The sequence below is a fragment of the Falco biarmicus genome, chromosome 6 (assembly GCF_023638135.1).
Source record: "Falco biarmicus isolate bFalBia1 chromosome 6, bFalBia1.pri, whole genome shotgun sequence".
In the NCBI taxonomy this organism is placed as follows: domain Eukaryota; kingdom Metazoa; phylum Chordata; class Aves; order Falconiformes; family Falconidae; genus Falco; species Falco biarmicus.
This window is the reverse complement of record NC_079293.1, coordinates 74,447,484-74,466,956: the sequence shown is the minus strand read 5'-3', so window position 1 is coordinate 74,466,956 and position 19,473 is coordinate 74,447,484. Positions and strand designations below refer to the sequence as shown.

The 19,473-nt window shown below is 47.1% G+C and overlaps 1 protein-coding gene across 6 annotated transcripts in view; it reads left to right on the top strand.

Moving 5' to 3' along the window:
* The window catches only part of ASXL2 (ASXL transcriptional regulator 2), a 133,530-nt gene extending 114,515 nt beyond the window's left edge, over nt 1-19,015 (top strand). For all 6 annotated transcript variants that reach the window (XM_056343190.1, XM_056343188.1, XM_056343189.1 and 3 more), the window contains 3 exons: nt 3,530-3,635; nt 5,405-6,122; nt 8,297-19,015. In XM_056343190.1, the coding sequence (XP_056199165.1) occupies nt 3,530-3,635; nt 5,405-6,122; nt 8,297-10,714 (3,242 nt within the window). In that variant the 3' untranslated portion in view covers nt 10,715-19,015. The remainder of the gene's footprint in view (nt 1-3,529; nt 3,636-5,404; nt 6,123-8,296) is intronic.
* The last annotated feature ends 458 nt before the right edge of the window (nt 19,016-19,473 follow it).

The following is a 19,473-nucleotide window of genomic DNA, read 5'->3' as shown; positions in this document are numbered from 1 at the left end:
CCAATCGTGACTCACTTGAAGAAGCGGGTATCATATACTCACACCCAGGTGATTGACTCATAAGAGGCTTTTCCACAGAACAGGAATCCAATTCTATATCAACGACCCTTTTTATTTGTGGGTTCTGGGTGTATTTGTGCCAGTAAACAGGAAGGCATAGAACTCAGCTGTCTAATCAGTTTAATTGTTAAAACCACCCCCAGTTCTAGCCGCCATCATTTAGTGTTTTCATGCTTCTTAGCAGACCCGTTTGTCCATTCATGAGACATCTAGAGGGTGCAGCTACGTTTATGCAAAGACTTTCTCACCAGAGTAAAGCTGCTGTAGAACCTACTAAGGTGGTGAAGCTTGCAACAAGCAGGGTGAAGCCTGGAGATCTCCACTGATGTTCCCACTGAGCACTGTATCTCCACTTGAGTATTAAGCCCTGATGCCACTGTGGGCAGAGCAGTCCCGTAGGCTTTGTTCAGCTACTCCTCAGGGTACTGAGAATTCATAACAATTCTGTTAATGTATGCAGGCCTGGGCAGCCTCAGTGTCATTGGGAAAGTCATGGAGTGAGCCCTCTTGGAGCACACCTCTGGGCGTGTGAAGGTGGTGGTGAACTGGGAAGAGGATGGTCTTGCCAATACCCTGAATAGCTTGGCTGTATGAAAAATGACTTAATTTGTGAACAAAGGGAGAACGGTGGGCATCGCTGACCTCAGCCTAAGCAACGCTTTTGATAACTCTCTCCTGCAGTGCTCTTGTATCCAAGCTGGCACACAAGGGTCTAGCTGGATGGACAACCAGATGGGTGAAAAGCTGGTTAGACAGTCAGGCTTGGAGCCATGGTTCCCTCTTGGAGGCTGGTGACAAGTGGGAACGGACAGGATCTATCCAGGCACCGGTCCTATTTGCTGTTTTTACTGGTGTCCCTGGTGGAGTTTGTGAAGGACACCAAATTGGGGTCCAGTCAGCACACTGGAGGGCAGAGCTGCTGTCCAGCCAGACAAGACAGGCTGGAGATGGGCAGGATCCTGCTCCTGGGAAGGAAGAGCCCCTGGTAGTGATACAGGCTGGGGAGGGGTGACCTGATCGCAGCCCCCTTATACCTACAGGGAGGCTGTCAGGAAGATGGAGCCAGGCCTGTCACCGTGGTGCATGGCAGGAGGATGAGAGAACACAGGCAAGACTCAGCCAGGACATAAGGAAAAAAATTTCTCCCCACCAGAGAGCAGGAGCCCAGAGAGGTTGCGTCATCTCCATCCTTGGGGATTTCCAGGACTGGCCAGAGCCCTGAGCAACCTGGTGGAGGCTGAGCTGCCCCTGCTCTGAGCAGGAGGTTTGGCTGGAGACCTCCTGAGGTCCCCACCAACCTTCAGGTAGACATTTGTAAGTAAAGTTACTGTTGCCTGACTGCAAGCTACCACATAGGTTTTCACTGCTGCGAATAACTGGGCTGATGAGATGTATGATTTTAGTTGAAATCTCCCAACTGGAAGACAAAGGTGGCATAACCACAGCAGTGAAAATCCAGGAATTCACCGCTACAGCTGAAACTATTTCAAATGAATGAATTTTGTACCCTGTTGGTAAATTAGTCTAAAGGCAGGCATTCTACTGTTTTCTGTGCAGTGGACTTTCTATATTTATTTGCTCAGAGGGTGCTTAGAGGGCTGGAGCAGCCCTGCTGTGGGGACAGGCTGGGAGAGCTGGGGTGGCTCAGCCTGGGGAGGAGAAGGCTGCGGGGAGACCTTAGAGCACCTGCCAGTGCCTAAAGGGGCCGGCAAGAAAGCTGGGGAGGGGCTTTGGGCAAGGGCAGGTGGCGATGGCACACGGGGGAATGGCTTTACCTGAGAGAGGGGAGATGGAGATGAGAGATGAGGCAGAAATTCTTCCCTGTGAGGGCGGCGAGGCGCTGGCCCAGGCTGCCCAGAGCAGCTGTGGGTGCCCCATCCCTGGCAGGGCTCAAGGCCAGGCTGGACGGGGCTGGGGGCAGCCTGGGCTGGGGGGAGGGGTCCCTGCCTGTGGCGGGGGGGTGGGAACTGGATGGTCTTTTAGGTCATAAGGTGCCCTCCCACCCAAACCATTCTGTGATAATCATGACTGGAGTTACCACAGATAAATGGACTTACTGTGGGCAAATCACGGTAAGTCACCAGCCTAAATGATATCTGCAATCAAATTACTGGATTTGTGGACAAGGGAAGAGACTTGGATGCCATTTACCTTGACTTCAGGCAAGGCACTTGACATCATGTTCCACAATACTGGGGGCAGCCTGGGCTGGGGGCAGCCCGGGCTGGGGGGAGGGGTCCCTGCCCGTGATGGGGTGTGGGAACTAGATGTTCTTTAAGGTCCCTTCCCACCCAACCCGTTCCATGATTTACCTGACCAAGTTTATACAAAAACAGAAAAGGAACTTGAGGTACCAGAGATTTTGTTTTGGGCTCTCTGTACTTGCTGCAATGAAAAGATGACTGTCCTGATTGAGTGCTGACAACTAACAATGTACTAAAGAGGGACACACTCTTAGTTTCCTTTGGACGTATTTTGATAAGTGCACGGAGACAAACTCAGCAAGAATTTCATATGAGCCCCTTATTTCATGGGAGAAGATTGCCGAGAAACAAACTGAGCGGTGACAGAAGTACCCAGTTTCCACTGACCCCTTCAAGGATTCCCTCCCCTTTCATAACTGCAGTGTTGGAAAAGATCCGATTCTCGTAACTCTTTCTTCCAGTGCTTAAGAGTACAAACAAAATAGTGTGCGAACTGGATAAACCTTGAGAACGATTCAAGTCTTGAGGCTCAAGGTCACATGTCTATCATCAAAGCACTACAGTTGTGTCAAAAAAGCGGAGTTTCTTGTTATCTAATGATGAACTCTTAAATATTAACATATGGTCTTACAAACCTTAATGGCTCAAAGCTGCCTTGGGGAGGGTTCAGACGTGACATTAGGGAATATTTCTTACAAAGTGCAGTACGTGTATGTGTGAAATGTGCACTTCAGATGTGTGAGAGGGGTTTTTTGTTTCCCACCTGCCTGTGACAGAATAGCATCCGTTGCCAGAAATATTTACTGTCATTTGTGCTGGACAAGAAGTCTTTGATGTTCTTGCATGCATGTTTCGCCAGAGCCACTCATGACTGTCGTTTCAAGGTGCCATACTGCTTTGCTGTCCGCACAGGCAGTATCTTCCGATTCTTGAGAAAATGGCAGTTGCATAGTACGTGCATACACTTGTGTATAGATTTGTATTCATTTAGTGTTATTTTGCGTAAAGCATCTATTGGCAGCCAGAGTGGATGCTGACAGGGAAGGGCATGAAGCTGTTGCCCATCCAGTGCAAGGAGCAGGCAGCAGAGAAACACTTGGCAACTCAGGAGAAATGATGAAGTACCACAGTACTACAGTGTCACAAGCTGCGGGGGGGACTTCTGAGATAGCGCTCTTACCTGCAGGCGCAAAGGCTCCTGTGCTTATCCTGATTCCTTTTATCCATAGCATTTTTTTGAAGTTATCTTCTGTTGCATTTTGCAGGTGAGTTTACACCAGAAATGCAGCTAAGAATACGGCAAGAAATAGAAAAGGAGAAGAAGGTTGAGCTGTGGAAGGAACATTTTTTTGAGAGCTACTATGGTCAGAGGTAAGATGCTCAACTGTCTCTTTTTATGCTTGCATCGCCTGTCCAGATGCACCTGTTGCTGCATTTGTAGCATGCTGTCCAGTAACAAACACTGGCTTTCATTAGTCCTGACACCTGAAAAAGGTCTCCAGCTTCATCTAGCTGCCACAGAGCTGAGGAAATGCCTGAGCAGTCTAGGTCAGAAGTGATGCATTTGCTGTCAAGATTTTTAATGCTTTAACCAACATAGTGCTGTGTTCCTTAGGTGAGGGTGTCCTTTGGATTTTACTTCTTAGTTTTTCCCCACTCCTTGCTATGATACTTTGAGACACTCCCCTCTTACAGCTGGTTCTTTTAGTGTCAGGTTTCTGGAGACCCCTGGGTATGTGGTGGTTGAACATGCTCTACTTTGCAGTAAGTCACCTGCTATGTAAGATCTTCTGTATTTCCCTAGGTCTTCAGTCAGACATGTATTTGATTAAACTCCCATGTCTGCCAGTTTTTTATTAAAGTGTTTCTTTTTGCTTGAAGATTTTCCCATCCTTGGGGGCTACGCAGAGGATTCAGGTTTCTGTGCGAGTAACTATAGTAAGAAACGTGAAAACCCACAGACGCACACAAATAACTAAAAAGGAATTTCTTATCCTGCGTTGTGACAGCTTTTATGCTTGTCCTTGAACCATCAGCCAGTTTTCCCCCCGTTCACCTATGATGTTTTAACCCTCGAGAGCATTTGGATTATTGGAAGCCCTACTTCTGTCATCCCATGGTCTGATAGTTTGGGGTTTCGTGGGTGAGTAGGAGGCTGTTGCATGTGCACGTCCGTATGGCAGGTTGCAGTACTAGGTAAAGGAATACACCAGGCTGAGAATGTGCGTGATCTAGTGGCATTGGCAAAGAGCTTTACTTGTCTAACTCACCCAGTTCTCTTGGTGTTGAAAACTGGAGTGTAAACAGGCATGGAGCTCTGCGCTGGGAGATAAAAGGCGATGGCCGTATTCTTGAAGCTCTAGGGGGACAGCGAAGCAGGATAGCAGGGAGGCGTGCATAATAGCGGGACTTCAGTTCTCTTTAGCTCCTAAGAACTCGTCAGGTAGAAATCAATCCCATAGATTCATCAGGCTGGCTTCATCAGACTTTATGGGTTGATGGTTGGGGAAAAAAATCCAAATTTGATACTTCATTAATGAGGGATGAATGAAGTTATTCTGAAATCAGACATCACTCTGAGAATTAGATTCCCAGCTTGTGCATTTCTTTCACAAATAAAGGTTCATGAATAATACAGGGAAATACTCCCAGCACCAACACTGGTTCTAAACTAAGGGCACGTCAGTGGTTTTGGCACTAGCCACATTCCTTTGGAAAAATTGTGGGACGCTTCTCCGTGTCCCTTTCTGCAAATGTCACCATATGAACTGAAGCCAGATGCAGGCTGTGTGGGGTTGTTCACATGCAGCAGAGATAAGTCTGTGGTGGCTAACAAAAGGAATATTTACTGTTGGCCAAATTCATTTGATCTGCAGCCTGGAAAATTGATACCTGGGTAGTGGAGCAGATCTAACATGTTCCGTGTACTTCATTTAGTTGGTTTTAAACTTCGCTGTTAAGTTTTGTTTCATGTGGAAGTACTAACAGTACAGAAGGTTTTCAAAGATCAGAGCACAGAATTAGGTGCGAGATGTATTTATTTAGGGTATGGTGCGTAGAGAATCGTCTCGTTTTTTGTAAGGATAGTATGCTTTTTGCAAGAATGTTTTGCAAAACAAAAATTCTGTTTTTATTGATAGTTCTGGACTAAGTCCTGAAGAGTCCAAGAGGCTGACAGCAAACACCAGCCCTGCTGAGACAGAGACTGAAAATCCAGCAGCTGAACAGCCAAAATGCACGCCAGCCTCTCTGGCACCGCTCAAAGAGGAGATTACTTCTCCGTTAGAGTCTAAAGCACAAGCAGCCCAGGAAGCACCAGCGATGAGAAAAGGAGGAGAGGAAAGAAGAGAGGACATGCAGCCAAAACCAGCCAAACCCACAGAGGCCTCTCTTTCCCCAGATGGTTGTGCAGTGAAACCTAGTGACTGTTCCCTCCCTACGAAAGAGAGAGTCCAAGGAGAACCTGTTCAAGAGAAACCACCAACTGCTGCTAGTCAAAAGCCAGGTGAAGAGAGAAAGCACGCTGCATCAAAGGAAGTGCTGGGGAAGGAGACTGTCAGTACCTCAGCTTTGGCCCCAAGTAAACCAAAGAGCCCCGAAGCAGGTGAAGTACTAGCAAGCCTGAAGAGTCCAGCGATGACTTCAGACACACCAGAAAAGAAGTCCCCTGTAAATGAAGAAATGGAAATCGGTGTTGAAGCCCATAAGAGGAAGTCAGAGTGTCACGAAGAAGCTCTAACCACTCCTGAGAAAAAGCCACGCATCATGGAGAACTGTCAGCACCACCAGGCATTTCAAAGCCAGCCGCAGTCCTTTCCTGCAACGGGGACACCGGTGCCACGGGTACCGCCGCTCAAGGTAAGGAGAAACAAAGGCAGACCCACAGAGCAGCCTTACGTGGGTCAGTTCAGCTGGTGGCTCTCACAGAAATGCTTTGTCAGTTCTGTTCTAATTATGTACGTCAATTATGTTACCTGCTTATTATAGGACGGAAATATTTGATCCAAAAATGTAAAAGCTCAGCTGTTTGCTAAAGGGAATCTACTGGCTGGCTTAATCAGTGTAACCTCAGTTACGTATCTTTCATGCACATGCATCTGTTGAAAGATCTCTTGGGGCAGAAGCTCAAAGAATTGTGCAAAAGCTGGAGACAGAGTGTAACAGGGAAAACTGTGGTTCTCGTTGGAAACCAGGGAGAGCTGCAGAGGAACTGCAAGACCATAATAACAAGGCAAGCTGTGGCCCAGGAGCACACAGAACTTTGCAGATGTGTGAGTATCCCTAGCGGTACAGCAACTGGTCCAGAAAGAATGCTCTCAGCAGCTTCCTCTGTCGTATCAAGTCCAGAAATGAAATTATTTACCTGTGTTTAAAAACAGACCATCTAGAAATAATGCAGTTATAATTTGTACCAGCTGAATGCAGTGTGGGGGCAGAGCAGGTAGCAAGGAGAGACCGTTGCAGGGAACATCTCTGTTCCAAAAGCCTTTTAGCTGCTGAGACTTACATAGGAAAGGGAACAGGCAATCAGCCACCACTAGGTAGGGCAGATGGAGAGGAAAAGCAGGAAAGAAATGTTCCAGACTTTGGTCTGGACAACGCAGTCCTCTTGCCTTTGAGATCCAGGTGACAGGGTGGTGCACCTACTGCTAAACTTCCAGGAAATACCCCCTTGGTAAGTGACAAACGCTCTGGATCCAGACATCCAATACTCTGTCAGAAAACAATTCCAGCGTTGCACATGTACTGATAACACCAATTCTTTCTTCTGTGGCGTTACCCTCGGTAGCAGACAGTAAATGGATGATCCAGCACAGAGAATTTTTTTACAGTCATGTGTGACTGTAGGAGTAAACAAGTTTGGTTTCTTTAGAATAGGGCCTGTGCTGCTTCTACCAGAATTTGCTCTGAATGAAGTTCAGCTCCATGGCCTGGGGCCTTAGGCAGAAGTTGTAAATGGAAGACTGCTTAATTACTGTATTTCTGTGTGTCCTAAGAATTCTAGTCTCCCATTACGATTCTTTTTTACTAGGAAGCATTCAAACACAAAAATTTAAAAATGGTTCATTATTCTAACCATGTTAATAAGTATAGCATGAAGGTAAGAAAGCGTTAATAAAAAAAATTTGTTAGTGACACGGTATTGGGGGAAAACTGTCAATAAAAGAGATTTGAAATATCATACAGGAAGAATGGTTGACCTTCCAGTGTAATAGAAGTGGGATTTAATTTAATAACAGTGAATTGAAGGGTGATTGCAAGTAGTTTCCCCTGTAAGGTAGAAGACATGTCATTCCTCGGGTAAGAAAGAAGTGGAGAACCTATTAATCAGATGAGTGGGAGTCAGTGAGGTATTGCAGATACATGAAAACAAATGTAACCTTAAAATACGTTCCCTCAAATCTTTGTGATGGAGACAGCAAAGAACTAACATGAGTGCACTTTCTCATCACTTACAGTAGAAAGAACAAACTTTGAGAAAGTAAACTGGAATAATGAGGGGAGTGGAGAACATATTTTAGAAGAAAGGACTAAAGTAGTTTGATTTTCATCTACAGATACACAGTAGCAGGATTGTTGTTGCTTTGCTAGAGACACTGAGGAGTCAAGTGTGGGTACACAGGGTAGAATAGCAATGCAAAACCAAGCAGGATGTCGATGCAAAGCTTTATAAGGATATAAATTAAATATAAATCAAGTATGAAACTTAGAATAAGGGACGATAGGTGATGAGTTCTGGAACAACCTTACGTTTCTTTCTGAGGGAGCTTGACAGGTTTTTGAGTAACGGTGTCTGATGTACCAGTCTGCAACTGCAAGGGATGAGCTTCCAGTCTGAGTTACTAAGGTTGTAATAGATTTAAAACAGGTGCGTCGGATGCATGTCTTTATCTTGAGGGAGGGAGAGAAGGGATTGCTCCAAAGGGCGACAACTGTTTCTCCAAGACTAAACTGTGCACTCTCACATTCTTAAATACATGGGTTAAATGTTCCCGGTATCTCATTTGTGCTTTTCTCCTCCTCTGTTTCAGATCCCTGTTTCCAGAATCTCCCCAATGCCATTTCCTGCGGGCCAGGTCTCTCCCAGGGCACGCTTCCCAATCTCGCTCACCAGTCCGGGAAGAACAGGGGCCAGAACCTTGGCAGACATCAAGGCAAAAGCCCAGCAAGCCAAGGCTCAGAGGGCAGCGGCCGCTGCTGCCGCCACCGCTGCTGCTGCCGCCGCCTCGACAGGGGGGGCTGTCCCAGGGCCTGGGCCTGGCGGTGGTGGGGGCCCACCAGCCGGTGGAGGAGAGAAGAGTAACGCAGCCGCAAGCGGAACCAACGAAACTGGAATTCGAGGAAATGCACTGGAACTGGCAGGAACTGGAAGCGGGGGAAGTTCGAGAAGGTTTCTTCCCCATTGTCCAGGGACCCGTACCCAAATGGAGACCCAGGCCACGGACCAGGCATCACCTCACAATCCTTCTAGAGCACAACTACAGCAAACTCCCACACCACAGCCCAGAGCTCCAGCCAGCCATACCGGCAGCAGCTCCTCCTCCTCAGCGGTATCAGCACTAGAGAAAATCAGCAGAATAAAACAGAGCTCCCCCTGTATGACTGTAAATCAGGTTTCAGGCTCCCCATATGCTGGCGGCAGTGACACACAAGAGAAAGCACCTTCTGCTCCGGCGGGTCCCAGCCAGGCCGGCGGGACACCAGCTGTCAGGGACGGAAGCCTCTGCGTCACTGCGTCCGTGGCAGATACCAACACAAACGTAAGTAAGGTAGCACCTGCGGCCTTAGGAGGGACCAGGTTAGATGTGTGTAAAAGCAAATCTCCGTCCCCTCTGATGTCTTCGCTAACATCCACGAGCTCGGAAGCCCAGGCTGGAGGTGTGGTCACATCTCCGACATCAGCCTCACCCTCTCACGCTTCGTCAGTAGCATCCAGCCTTAAAACTCACACAAGTTCAAGCTCAAGCGGGGCCATCCCAAAACCAAGCTCCAGTATTCCTGCTAACAACCCTTTGGTCACCCAACTTCTTCAAGGCAAGAACGTGCCTCTAGAGCAAATCCTGCCGAAGCCTCTCACCAAAGCAGAGATGAAAACGGTCACATTAGCTCCTCACGAAGAAAAAGGGGCAGCAGCAGCATCCAGCGCTACAAGTGTAGCGGGGAACAGCGCTGGAGCAGAGGGTGGTGAGAGACAATCGAGTTTACCCACACAACAGCTTGGGAAGATCTTTTGCCAGAACCGGCCTCTGCCTCACGTTCCAAGGACCTTTCCGGTGCCCTCGGGAAAGGACCACAGTCTTGACCAGCACCAGTGCCACGAGGCGCTCAGCAAAACAACCCAAGAGCAGATCCTTCAGACTCTTATCAAGAGGGTCCAGAGGCAGAATTTGTTACCAGTCCTTCAGCCTTCACAACTGAACCTTGCTCACTCGGGTTTCCAGGTAGAAAACAGCTCTGCCAGCCAGAGATTTATGCTGGGTTTCGTGGGCAGAAGGACGTCCAAGCCTGCTATGTCTGGTCATTACCTGCTCAACATTTCCACCTATGGTCGCGGTTCAGAGAGTTTTAGGAGAGGCTTCTCCTTGAACCCTGAAAACCGCTTGTGTCTGAACAGTCCTGCTGAGGCTCCAAAAGCAGAATTTGGGGAATGTGAGGAGACAGCTGGCCACGGCAGCAGCAGTGATGAAGGAGATGCAGATGAGAGTACTGGTGATGAACGTGAACATATCAGCGTTAAAGAGGAGCCCCAGGCGTCACAGGCTTCTGGTCAGTGTGAGAAAGAACAGGTATCCCGTAACATAAATTCTTCGGATTACAGCACCCTTGCTAAAGGGGGTGTAAAGGCAGAAGCAGCCATGTTTCAGCAAGCAGCAGTCGACAAGGAGAACGTTCAGGCACTTGATGGAGCTGTGCTAGCACGAGATGTTATCCAAGCCGCTCAAGAGCAAATGGCACATGCCATGAGGGGGAAAATGCACAGCAATCCGGAGCTTTTCAGCACTGCTGTACCGTCCTCAGACTCTGCGCAGCAGCAGCCTCCGCTGCTTTCTCCTTCGCACCCTCCCAAACTATCTGGCAATGCTGCAGCACAGCTCATCGGGCCCAGTTACAGCGGCACAATAAATGTCTCCACTTCCCCGGATGTGAACCAAGGGTCTCTTATGACTGGGCTGTCTGAATGCAAGCAGTTGTCCAGCAGCATGGGGAACGTCATGTCCTTCTCTGTGACTGTAACCACCATTCCCACCAGCCAAGCTGTGAACTCTGGCAACCACAGTCAGACCATCCCCGTTCAAGCCTTCGCTGAAGACAACGGCATGGAGGATTCCCCTTCCAAATGTTACTGCAGGTTGAAAGCCATGATCATGTGCAAGGGCTGCGGTGCCTTCTGCCATGACGATTGCATTGGCCCCTCTAAGCTCTGTGTCTCCTGCCTCGTTGTGCGGTAACCGGGACGGGAAGTGGGGAAGAGGATGGCTTGGTTTTGGTTTTGCTTTCGAAAGTACGTTGGGAAGAAACAGGAAACTTACTGCCTTGCACAAGAGACACGTTACTGAATCAGGAATACAGAGTAGAGTTCTTCTTTCATTAAAGAAAGAGCACCTTCTTGTACAGTGAGTCTAAATTGAGCTCAACTACGTGAATTGTGACAAGAGTTTGCACTTAAGGAATTATGTAAATATGTCACATTATTTTGTTTAAAAATATTTTTTCAGTCTTTTAGGAGATAGTGTTTGACTTGTACTGCAGTTTCATTAACCCCAGCCTGCTATCCAGCATGTTTGCTGAGCTCTGCTCTAGATGGGGGAACGAACCCCTGGCAAAATCTTAGCCTGTTGCTGGTCTTCTCTCGACAGCGAGAAGAACTGGGTAATTGAGAAGCTAAACGTTTGTACTGACTGATCACAGAGCGCTGAAGCAGGAAGCCCTGAATGGGCTCACTTTGTTGCTCTAAATTTTAGTTCAAATTTTTCAGAATTGGAAGGCGTTAACTTTGTGCCAGCCTTTCAAGTAATTGCCTTTCACAGCGACCTGGCTGTTCCCAGAAGGCATACTGGGTTGTGCAATATTGGCTGGTGTTTCTGATTCGCATATCCTCTCCTCTTCAAGGAGTCAGTTGCAGTAACCTTGTTTTAAGGAAGGTAGTGTCTTGATTTGCTACTGGTAAATACTGAAAAAAGCAACTGTACTAACAATAGGATTCAAGAATTTAAATCACTAAAGCAACTCAGTAACTGTGATTGTCCCAGGAACCATTTAAAGCAGAGATCACAAATATGTGCTGAACTGCATTTCATTTCTGGACTGTCAGGACTCGGCAGAAATCTGCTTTCTTAGGCATTTTGAGTGAGCTGGAAGGCACCATCCCAGGCAAGAACCATCAGCTGTTAACGGCACGCGATGCAAGTGAAGTGCACTCGGCGTCACCCTCGGTCCTGCTGTTTTCTGGGAAGCTTACTGTGCTCATTCAAACCTCCTCGATAGTCAAACGTCTCTAATTTCTATAGAAGATTTTATATTTAGCTAAGTATAGGGACAGAAAAAACAAGTGTCTTGTTGGGCCTCACCGTTAGCCCACTGTGGGTGTCTCTTTGTGTTTTTAAAATACCAAATCAGGCTTGACCCAGCTTGGCTTTTGCTCAGTTGAGGTCCAGGGTTGCGTTGGGGCTGGGGAAGGCTGGGGGGGGGGGCAGGGGCTGCACCGCACTCCTCGTACTGACTGTGGGACACAGCTAGTGATGCTCACCCTCGCTTCCAGTGTTCCCAATTTCATTCCCTTTGATTAATTGAAATGAAAGCGGTTGCAAAATGGTACTCTGTTCTCAACAAGAACTGATGACAGGCTGGCTAATGAAGCACACGCCCATCTGCAGTTTGATGTATCGCAACATGTCTGCATCACGCTGAGGGTCTGTATGTTACTTCCCTTCCGAAACACAGAGCATCAGGTTCACTAATCATGTCCAGTCCCATGTTGTCGCTGTTCGGGGCGGGTGGGGGCCATACTGCATCTTGGTCGGGTAGCAGATCTATGTATCTTTTTGATGGAAAAGCACTAATTCACTTTTAATCCAAAGGCCTTTTTAAGATGAAGCAATATTAGCAAAATAGGTGGGACAGCTGTTTTGCAAGCTGGGGTCCTCAGCCTTTCTTTTGTCTCTCCATTTGGTTCTGCTGATGCTTTCCCCTTTCCCTTCTCCCTCGCCCAGGAACCTGGCATGCTGTTGGGAAAGATCAGAAATAACTGCGGGTGAAGCAGTGTGATTTTCCACGGAGCAGGTGGTGATTTACTTGGTGACCATACAGAAAAGAGGGTTGCAGAGTTAATCGGGTCGTAGCAGACGTGTTTCCTTCCCTGTGCAGCAGAGCATGGCATCCTCCAAATCAGGAGTAGCGGCTGTGAGTTAGCAAGAACTGCAGTGCGTTTTGGTCACTGGTTTTTGCTCATCTTAAATTCACTGGGGAGCAGTGACCCCTGCTTTCTAATTCCGCATCTCTGTGCAGACGTCCAGTGGTGAAGAGGATTTAAGTACCCGAAATACAGTCCACTTTTTAAATCTAAAACTAGAATCACACACACACCCCCAAATTACACAAAAATTACTCTCGTGTGCGTGTACTGCCCCTGCGTTGGCGGTGGTTGTAGCCCATGAAACACCCCACCGGTCTGTGCGTGTTCCCACTGCTGCCTGCATGCACGCGCACGCCGAGGGGCAGAGCAGCAGGCATAGGGCTGGCTTCTTCTGTTGCAACCCCCGACACTGTGACGGGGATAATCTCATTTCCTGCGTTGACTCGTACACCGGCGCTGGAGCAGACAGCAGTCACTGCCTGCTGCCAGCTCTTGCTCTTCAGTAAGAGGAATTTCTGCCATTTTCTTCAATCTTGCGATGCAATGTGAAATGGTTTCTAGCTGCGTGCCCTGGGGAGGCCGGTACTGAGAGCAGGGTCTGTCTGCTCCTTAGTAACTCGGGCCTTGTCTAGACATGAAAGAAGTTACCACAGCACAGCAGTTGCAGTCCTCAGTCAGGCGCATTCATTCCTGTCTAAGACAGATCCCCCGGCATAATCCAATTTAAAGATTGTTGCTAGTCACAAATTAAACTGAAAAAGTCATTCCTGCCTCAAATAAGCGCAAAGAGGTTTTGCTGGCATAATTGGATCAATTCTGTCCACACCTTTTATCAGTGTAATTTTTCTAGGCCAACAAGGCAGCTTAAGAGGGGGAAGGGGAAGATGAGGGAGCAGCAGGCTGTGATGTGCTGGCTTGCTCCTGGCGCTCAGGGGCTTTTCAACCTGTGACGGGTGCTGTGTGGAAGGGCTCTTCCATTGCTCCTCACAGTGTTCTCTAAACAGCTGCTGGCCCTGGCTGCGGTTCGAGCTTGTTCCTCCCTTCAGATCTTACGAGTGTCCCCTGTAGCACGTGGGTCCGGGTTTCAGTGCCACAGACACCTCTAGGGAGTCTCCTCTGGAAGCACAAGAAGCTGCCGTTTCCCGAGCAATCCTGCGGGAAATGTGCCTGCTTGGCCTTTGCCACCCCGAGTCGGGACATACAGTGACCAGAGAAGATCTCGGTGGCTTCAGGCTTGTATTGGACAGTGCAGGTATCTTGTGTGATGACCTGGAAGTTTACAACCTGTTCAGTGCCTTAGTTACAGTTTAACAGATCAGCACTTTTCTTGGGCTACTTTTATTCTATTTCTTTTTAAGAAAATAAATTCTTTTAACTGCATGTCTTTGATTTGAACATACGCTATGAGCTACCAGGTGCAACTTGATGGAACGGTCTCCACAAGCTTGCAAGAGGGCATTAAGTAGTTAGGAAATCATTAGAAATAATGGGGCTCGGTGTAATAGTCACTGTAAGTACAGGTTGACGGAAAACCTTGAAAGTTTTGCATGTTTTACAGTGCTGGTTATTGAATAATGTATTTTACAAGGGGGAAATCCTGCAGCCTATATAGGAGTGTTCCTTATGTGGGGTCAGTCTCCACTCTTCCCATCATCTGGCCTTCCTGCTGTTCCTTCCAGCAAGATAATAAACCTGCCTTCACAGTGGCTTTATAAAATAAAAGCGACGTCGTGACATAGTTTAAAGCATTAGACTTCGGTTCCCCCAGGTATTAATTTAATAGCACCACAGTAAATTCTGTCATAAAAAAAAATCTGAGACAAAATGTTTTCAAAGCCTAACGTCAAGCTATGTTTGTGGCAGAAAAGCAACTTGAGTAAGGCAAGACACTCAAATTTAAATTTTCCTTTTCTGGCCACATCCATGTCCTGCGGTGTGAGAACTAGAAATACAGACCAATTAATGGTTTAACTTTCTAATGCAAAAAACCGCGTGTACAAGTTGTTGCAACAGAGGAGTTAACGCAGCCCAGTAAAGGAGTTCAGGTTTTGAGATAGATTGGTGGCACAGGGAAGGAATTTTGCATGAAATTTTAAGTGCCCCTTCTTGAAAGGAAAGACCAAGATGCCGGACAGTGATGCTGGTCAGTGGAGTTGTATCTTTTTATCTGGTGGTAAGAAATAGCGGACAGGGCAGCAAGTTCCTGGTGAGGTCACTGACAGCCAGGAGGTGTCCTCAGGTTGGTCCTTGTGGTGGGTGGCAGTGGCTGCTGCAGAGGCAGCACAGACCATCCCGGGCCGGTTCCTCCCGCTGTGCACGCAGGGGTGGATTGGGAGTGGAACTTGGGCTTCTCCCCGCGGGGGAGGCTGGGGGGGGCAGGGGTGGTGGTGGAAGGGTGAGCACCGGCGCTGCCCAGGCATCCTCCCACGTCTCGAGGCGGGGGGTTGCCAGTCTTCAGTGCTGCGCAGCAGCGGCGGCAGCATGAGAGGCGGTGGGAGCTCGTGGCCCATGCGAAGGCTGGAGGCAGGGCCGCTGCTCTGGTGGCACTCTGTGCTTGTGTCATCGAGGCACTGTGACTCGGAAAAAAGACGCAGCCTAGGGGTTTTTCCCACTGAAAGGCCAGCACCGTTCCTCATTGGAAGCGCCGCACGGGGAAACTTTCGTTTGACTTGGGAGTTTTGCTTGGGCTGGGCTGTGCGGAAGCCCCCGCGCCTGGCTTCGCCTCGGTGGCTGTGCTGGTCTCTGGCAGGAGCGGTGGAGGGTGTGCGGCTCCCAGGCGGGGACGGCCGGGCTGGCGCTGGTTTGAACCACCAAAATCCCGCATCCGAAAGAGGGGGGTGGCTGGAGCGGCGGTAGAAGGCGAAGGGTGGCACGTGCACGCTTGAATTACCTCTGGCGACATCACACATCGGGTGCTGGCGCGGGGAGGGGGGGAAGACCGTTCCCAGGACATGGCTGCTGGTGCACAGCGTGGCGCGGCGTTGAGGAGCAGTCTCCGACCTGCTGCATGCGGAGCAAACCGGGGCGAGCTCCTGGCCCGCACCGGGTCTGTTTGCCCCTGGTATCTCGCAGGGAGAACAGCTGGAGCATTCATTAGGATGACGATATCTGGAATTTTCTTTGTTACCTAGGTTGGGGTTTTTTTAATGCTATACATTTGATATAACTGAAGATCAATTTTAAGAGCTTACAGTAATATATTTTGAGTAATATATATTTTAGTATCTGTAAAAAAAAAAAATTGACAAAGGATGATTTATGAACTAGATAAACAGGGTACTGGGAGTATGCAGTTTCTCAGCAAGGGCAAGAATAGTTTTATTAGGAGGAAGACTGAAAAGATTCAGTTTTATCCATTAATGCAATAAAAATGGGAATTCTTAAAAGAAGAAATCCAATACTGTTTACCACGTGCTTTTCTTGTTTTGACAACAGGCCTGTAAACACAATTTAGAAGATACTAAACCTTTGTCTGTCTTTTGCCTTTTTAAAAGGGACTTAAATTGGAATAGAGGGTATGTACAGAAAAATCAAGTTGACACCATTTTAAAATGTATTTTTACACAAATATAGAAAAAACATATTTTACATAAGAATTTTAAGTATTTGAAATATGTATATATATACTGTATGTACTTCATATATTCTTTATTTTACATTTTCAATGTATTAAAAAGTATTTGAGCTGGTTGGATTTGAGCATGTAATAATGTATTAAAAAAAAAAAAAAAGAAAAGAGGGAGGAAGGATGCAAGTACTGCACCACTGCAGTAGCTGCTCTTAGCAACTACAGGGTAGCAGAGGAACAAGTAGTTCAGGAGCAAATTAATTTTGGAAGAGTTTAGCAGTTTTAGATAGAGCATACAGAGCATTTTTCAGTCTTGCATCCTGTTTGTGTTTCCATTAAGACTCGTTCATTTTGCCTCATAACCACCCAAAATAATCTATGGTGAGAAGACAAGAAGTTGAGGTGGATCTTTTATACAAGCAATGCTACCTTTATAGCCAAAGAGACATACTGGTACGGAAGCTACTCAACCAAAACGAAATCAGAAGCTACTCAGTTTTGCTGTGCCACTGAAATTTTAATAAATAGCTTGATTTCTTGTGTGAGCATCTAACAGTGCTTACGGGGAGCTCAAACAATACACCAAAAGTCCAATGATTTCAAGGAAACACTATCAAAGCAGATTTTTTTTTTGTTGGGTTGTTTGGTGGGTTGTTTTTTTTCCCCGCTTTGTAGGAATTTTGGTGAAAATATCACAGTAGAGGATGGTACATCATTGCAGCTATTAGAAACAGAGTGAATTCTCACCAGGAATGGGATCCTAGAGCTGCTCCCCTTGAGCAGCAATTACCCGATACACACACATGGCAAAGGGCAGCCGCAGAGCAGCTCAGACAGCACGAGGGGCACAAACCAGGCGCTCAGCGCTTTCAGGAGTCAGCTGAGATACACGGCGCTGTGTACTGCACACGGTGCATCCACTTCCCATGCCTCCTGCTACTGCTTCATGGAACTGTCTGTTAAAGCAAATGGCAAATACTGCTGCTTCTGTAAATACCTGTTTCTAAAAGTCTAGTTCTGGAGCCCCTGCAATTGCCGGCCCCAGTTCTGCGTGCGTAGAGAGACAATACAAATCTCTGCTGAGAGGAAGGTGGAAATGGCTCCACAGCACAGGAGGCACAGTGCGTCTGTCTCATCCCCTTCTCTATAATGCCCACATCATCTTAGATTAATCTCAGATTACGTTGACGCTATTCCAGATTCCAGTGAGCAATAGCAGGAATCCCATATGTGAATTGGAGACGTTTACAGCACTTCTCTGTTGCTGAGACTTACAGGGAAGGAAACAATGTGGGAAAAAAAGAAGCACTAACAAGTTTTAAAAGTACAAGTCTAAAACCTCAAAAGGCAGGCAACTGATGTTTTTATACCGCTTCAATTATTATTGGAATCTCTTGGAAAAAAACCAAGACATGGCACCCAATGCTTTGTCAAAACTTGCTGTCGACGCAGTGAGAAGGGGGGCTTTCACTTTATAAACAGTTGCACTATAAGAAAGCCCCGTTTTGGGTGTGTGTATATATACAAGGAGTCGGGGTAGGGGGGTGGGGGGCGCTGTGCAGGTGTGTGTGCATGTATATGTAGGTACACACAGCTATATTTTAGTGAAGTGTGCATAGTTAAGACCAGCTTCATCTCAGTCTTCTGGTGACGTTACACCTCGCGAAGTTACCACAGACCTGAGACAGAATGACAGCTTTTGTATTTGCTTTCATATTTAAGATCTATGGGTTAGACAAAGTATACAATAGCAATGTGTTTTGATCTGCTGCACTTTTTTTTAAAAAAAAAAAACATTCCTTATTCCCCTGGTACTGCTGCATCTCCCATTCCTTCCTCTCCCCATTTAAAACTTAAAACCAGTTGGTCTCCTGTACCTTTCAGTTAAGACTTTTCAGATGCTGCACTATAGATTTTATATTGGAAGAGCCGGGCCAAGAGTTGAACCTTCGGAGGCCTCCAGGGTCCTCACCGCCCAGGGCCAGCACCAGGAACGGCAACCGACACACAGCGTAGGCGTGGGAATAAACGCGATGCAGCTACTGCAGCTTACTGCGGGACTGCTCCAAACGGACACAACTGTAACTGTACCATCTGTGCGGATGCTCTTAGCCCACCTGCAGCTGGCAGGGGACAGGCATGACCTTGAACCTCAGGGACAGAGGTGTCACTAACGGTTTTTTTATCTGGTGTCTAGAGGTGTACCAAGGCTGCACCCACAAGCGGCAGACTTTGCTGGATTTACAGCCCCTTCGGGGGCCATAAATCTTCCGTGCGATTGTAAGCCAATCCGCTACCACTGTCCGTCTGCAAAGTCAAGTAAGAAACGTGGCAAGGTTTGTATGGAAAAAAAAAAAAAAAAGGCAAAAAAAAAAAAAGCAGTTGTCATTCGGTAACTTCTAGGCATTTACAAACAGCACGGGCCAGCTCACACATCAGGGACAAACGCGGTCCGTGGTGCTGCAGCTATGCATTTTGGCAAAGGTTGTTTTGTCAACAAGTTTTTCACTCGTTTTGCTGTATAAGATTCCACCTTAGCTTCTCACCAGCATTAAGAGGGATCTGAGGAGTGCTAAAACCAGCCTCTTCCTAACCTGTCACTTGAAGAGCTGTGTGCCCTTAGGAGGTAGCACTTTTGACAAGCAAAAGCCTGCCCTGTGGCTTGGGTCTTACTGCGGATTCTGTTCCTCTTCCTCTCACTTATTTTTGTCATGTAAAACTACCTGCTTTATAAATGAATGTAAAATACAGTAGTTCTTCAGCACATGGACAAATGTGTATTTTATCTTAATGTTTCCTTTTATGTTAAATAAAAAGCATATGATTTTATGGTCGTTAGTACTGCTAATGTTCATTTTTCAATTATTACCTTTTGTCTTTCAAGGAACCCTGGTAATCAGCAGTGAACTACATTTTTCTGGGTTTATAAGCTGCGGACATCTGGAAAACTTTTTTTGACACATTTCAAGGGGAAAACTGGTTTAATACTAAGCCTTAATAGATACTCTGCGGTTCCCTTAAGCCTCAGTTCTTGGGGTCCTGAAACACTTCAGGAGCATTGAACTGTAGATTTGGGAAAAAGAAATGGGAAGAAAGCTGTATCAAGTGATTGCAACTTGGGATTCAGAGACACAAATCTGTGACCAACATTCTTGATTTCTGTCGGGTAAACTCTGAAGGCACTTCACAACTATAGTAAAATTAGCAGGACTGGGAATGTGTAGGAAGCCTGGGATTTCTTTTCACTGAACACATTAAAAGTATCGACCACCTCTGTTTCAAGTATG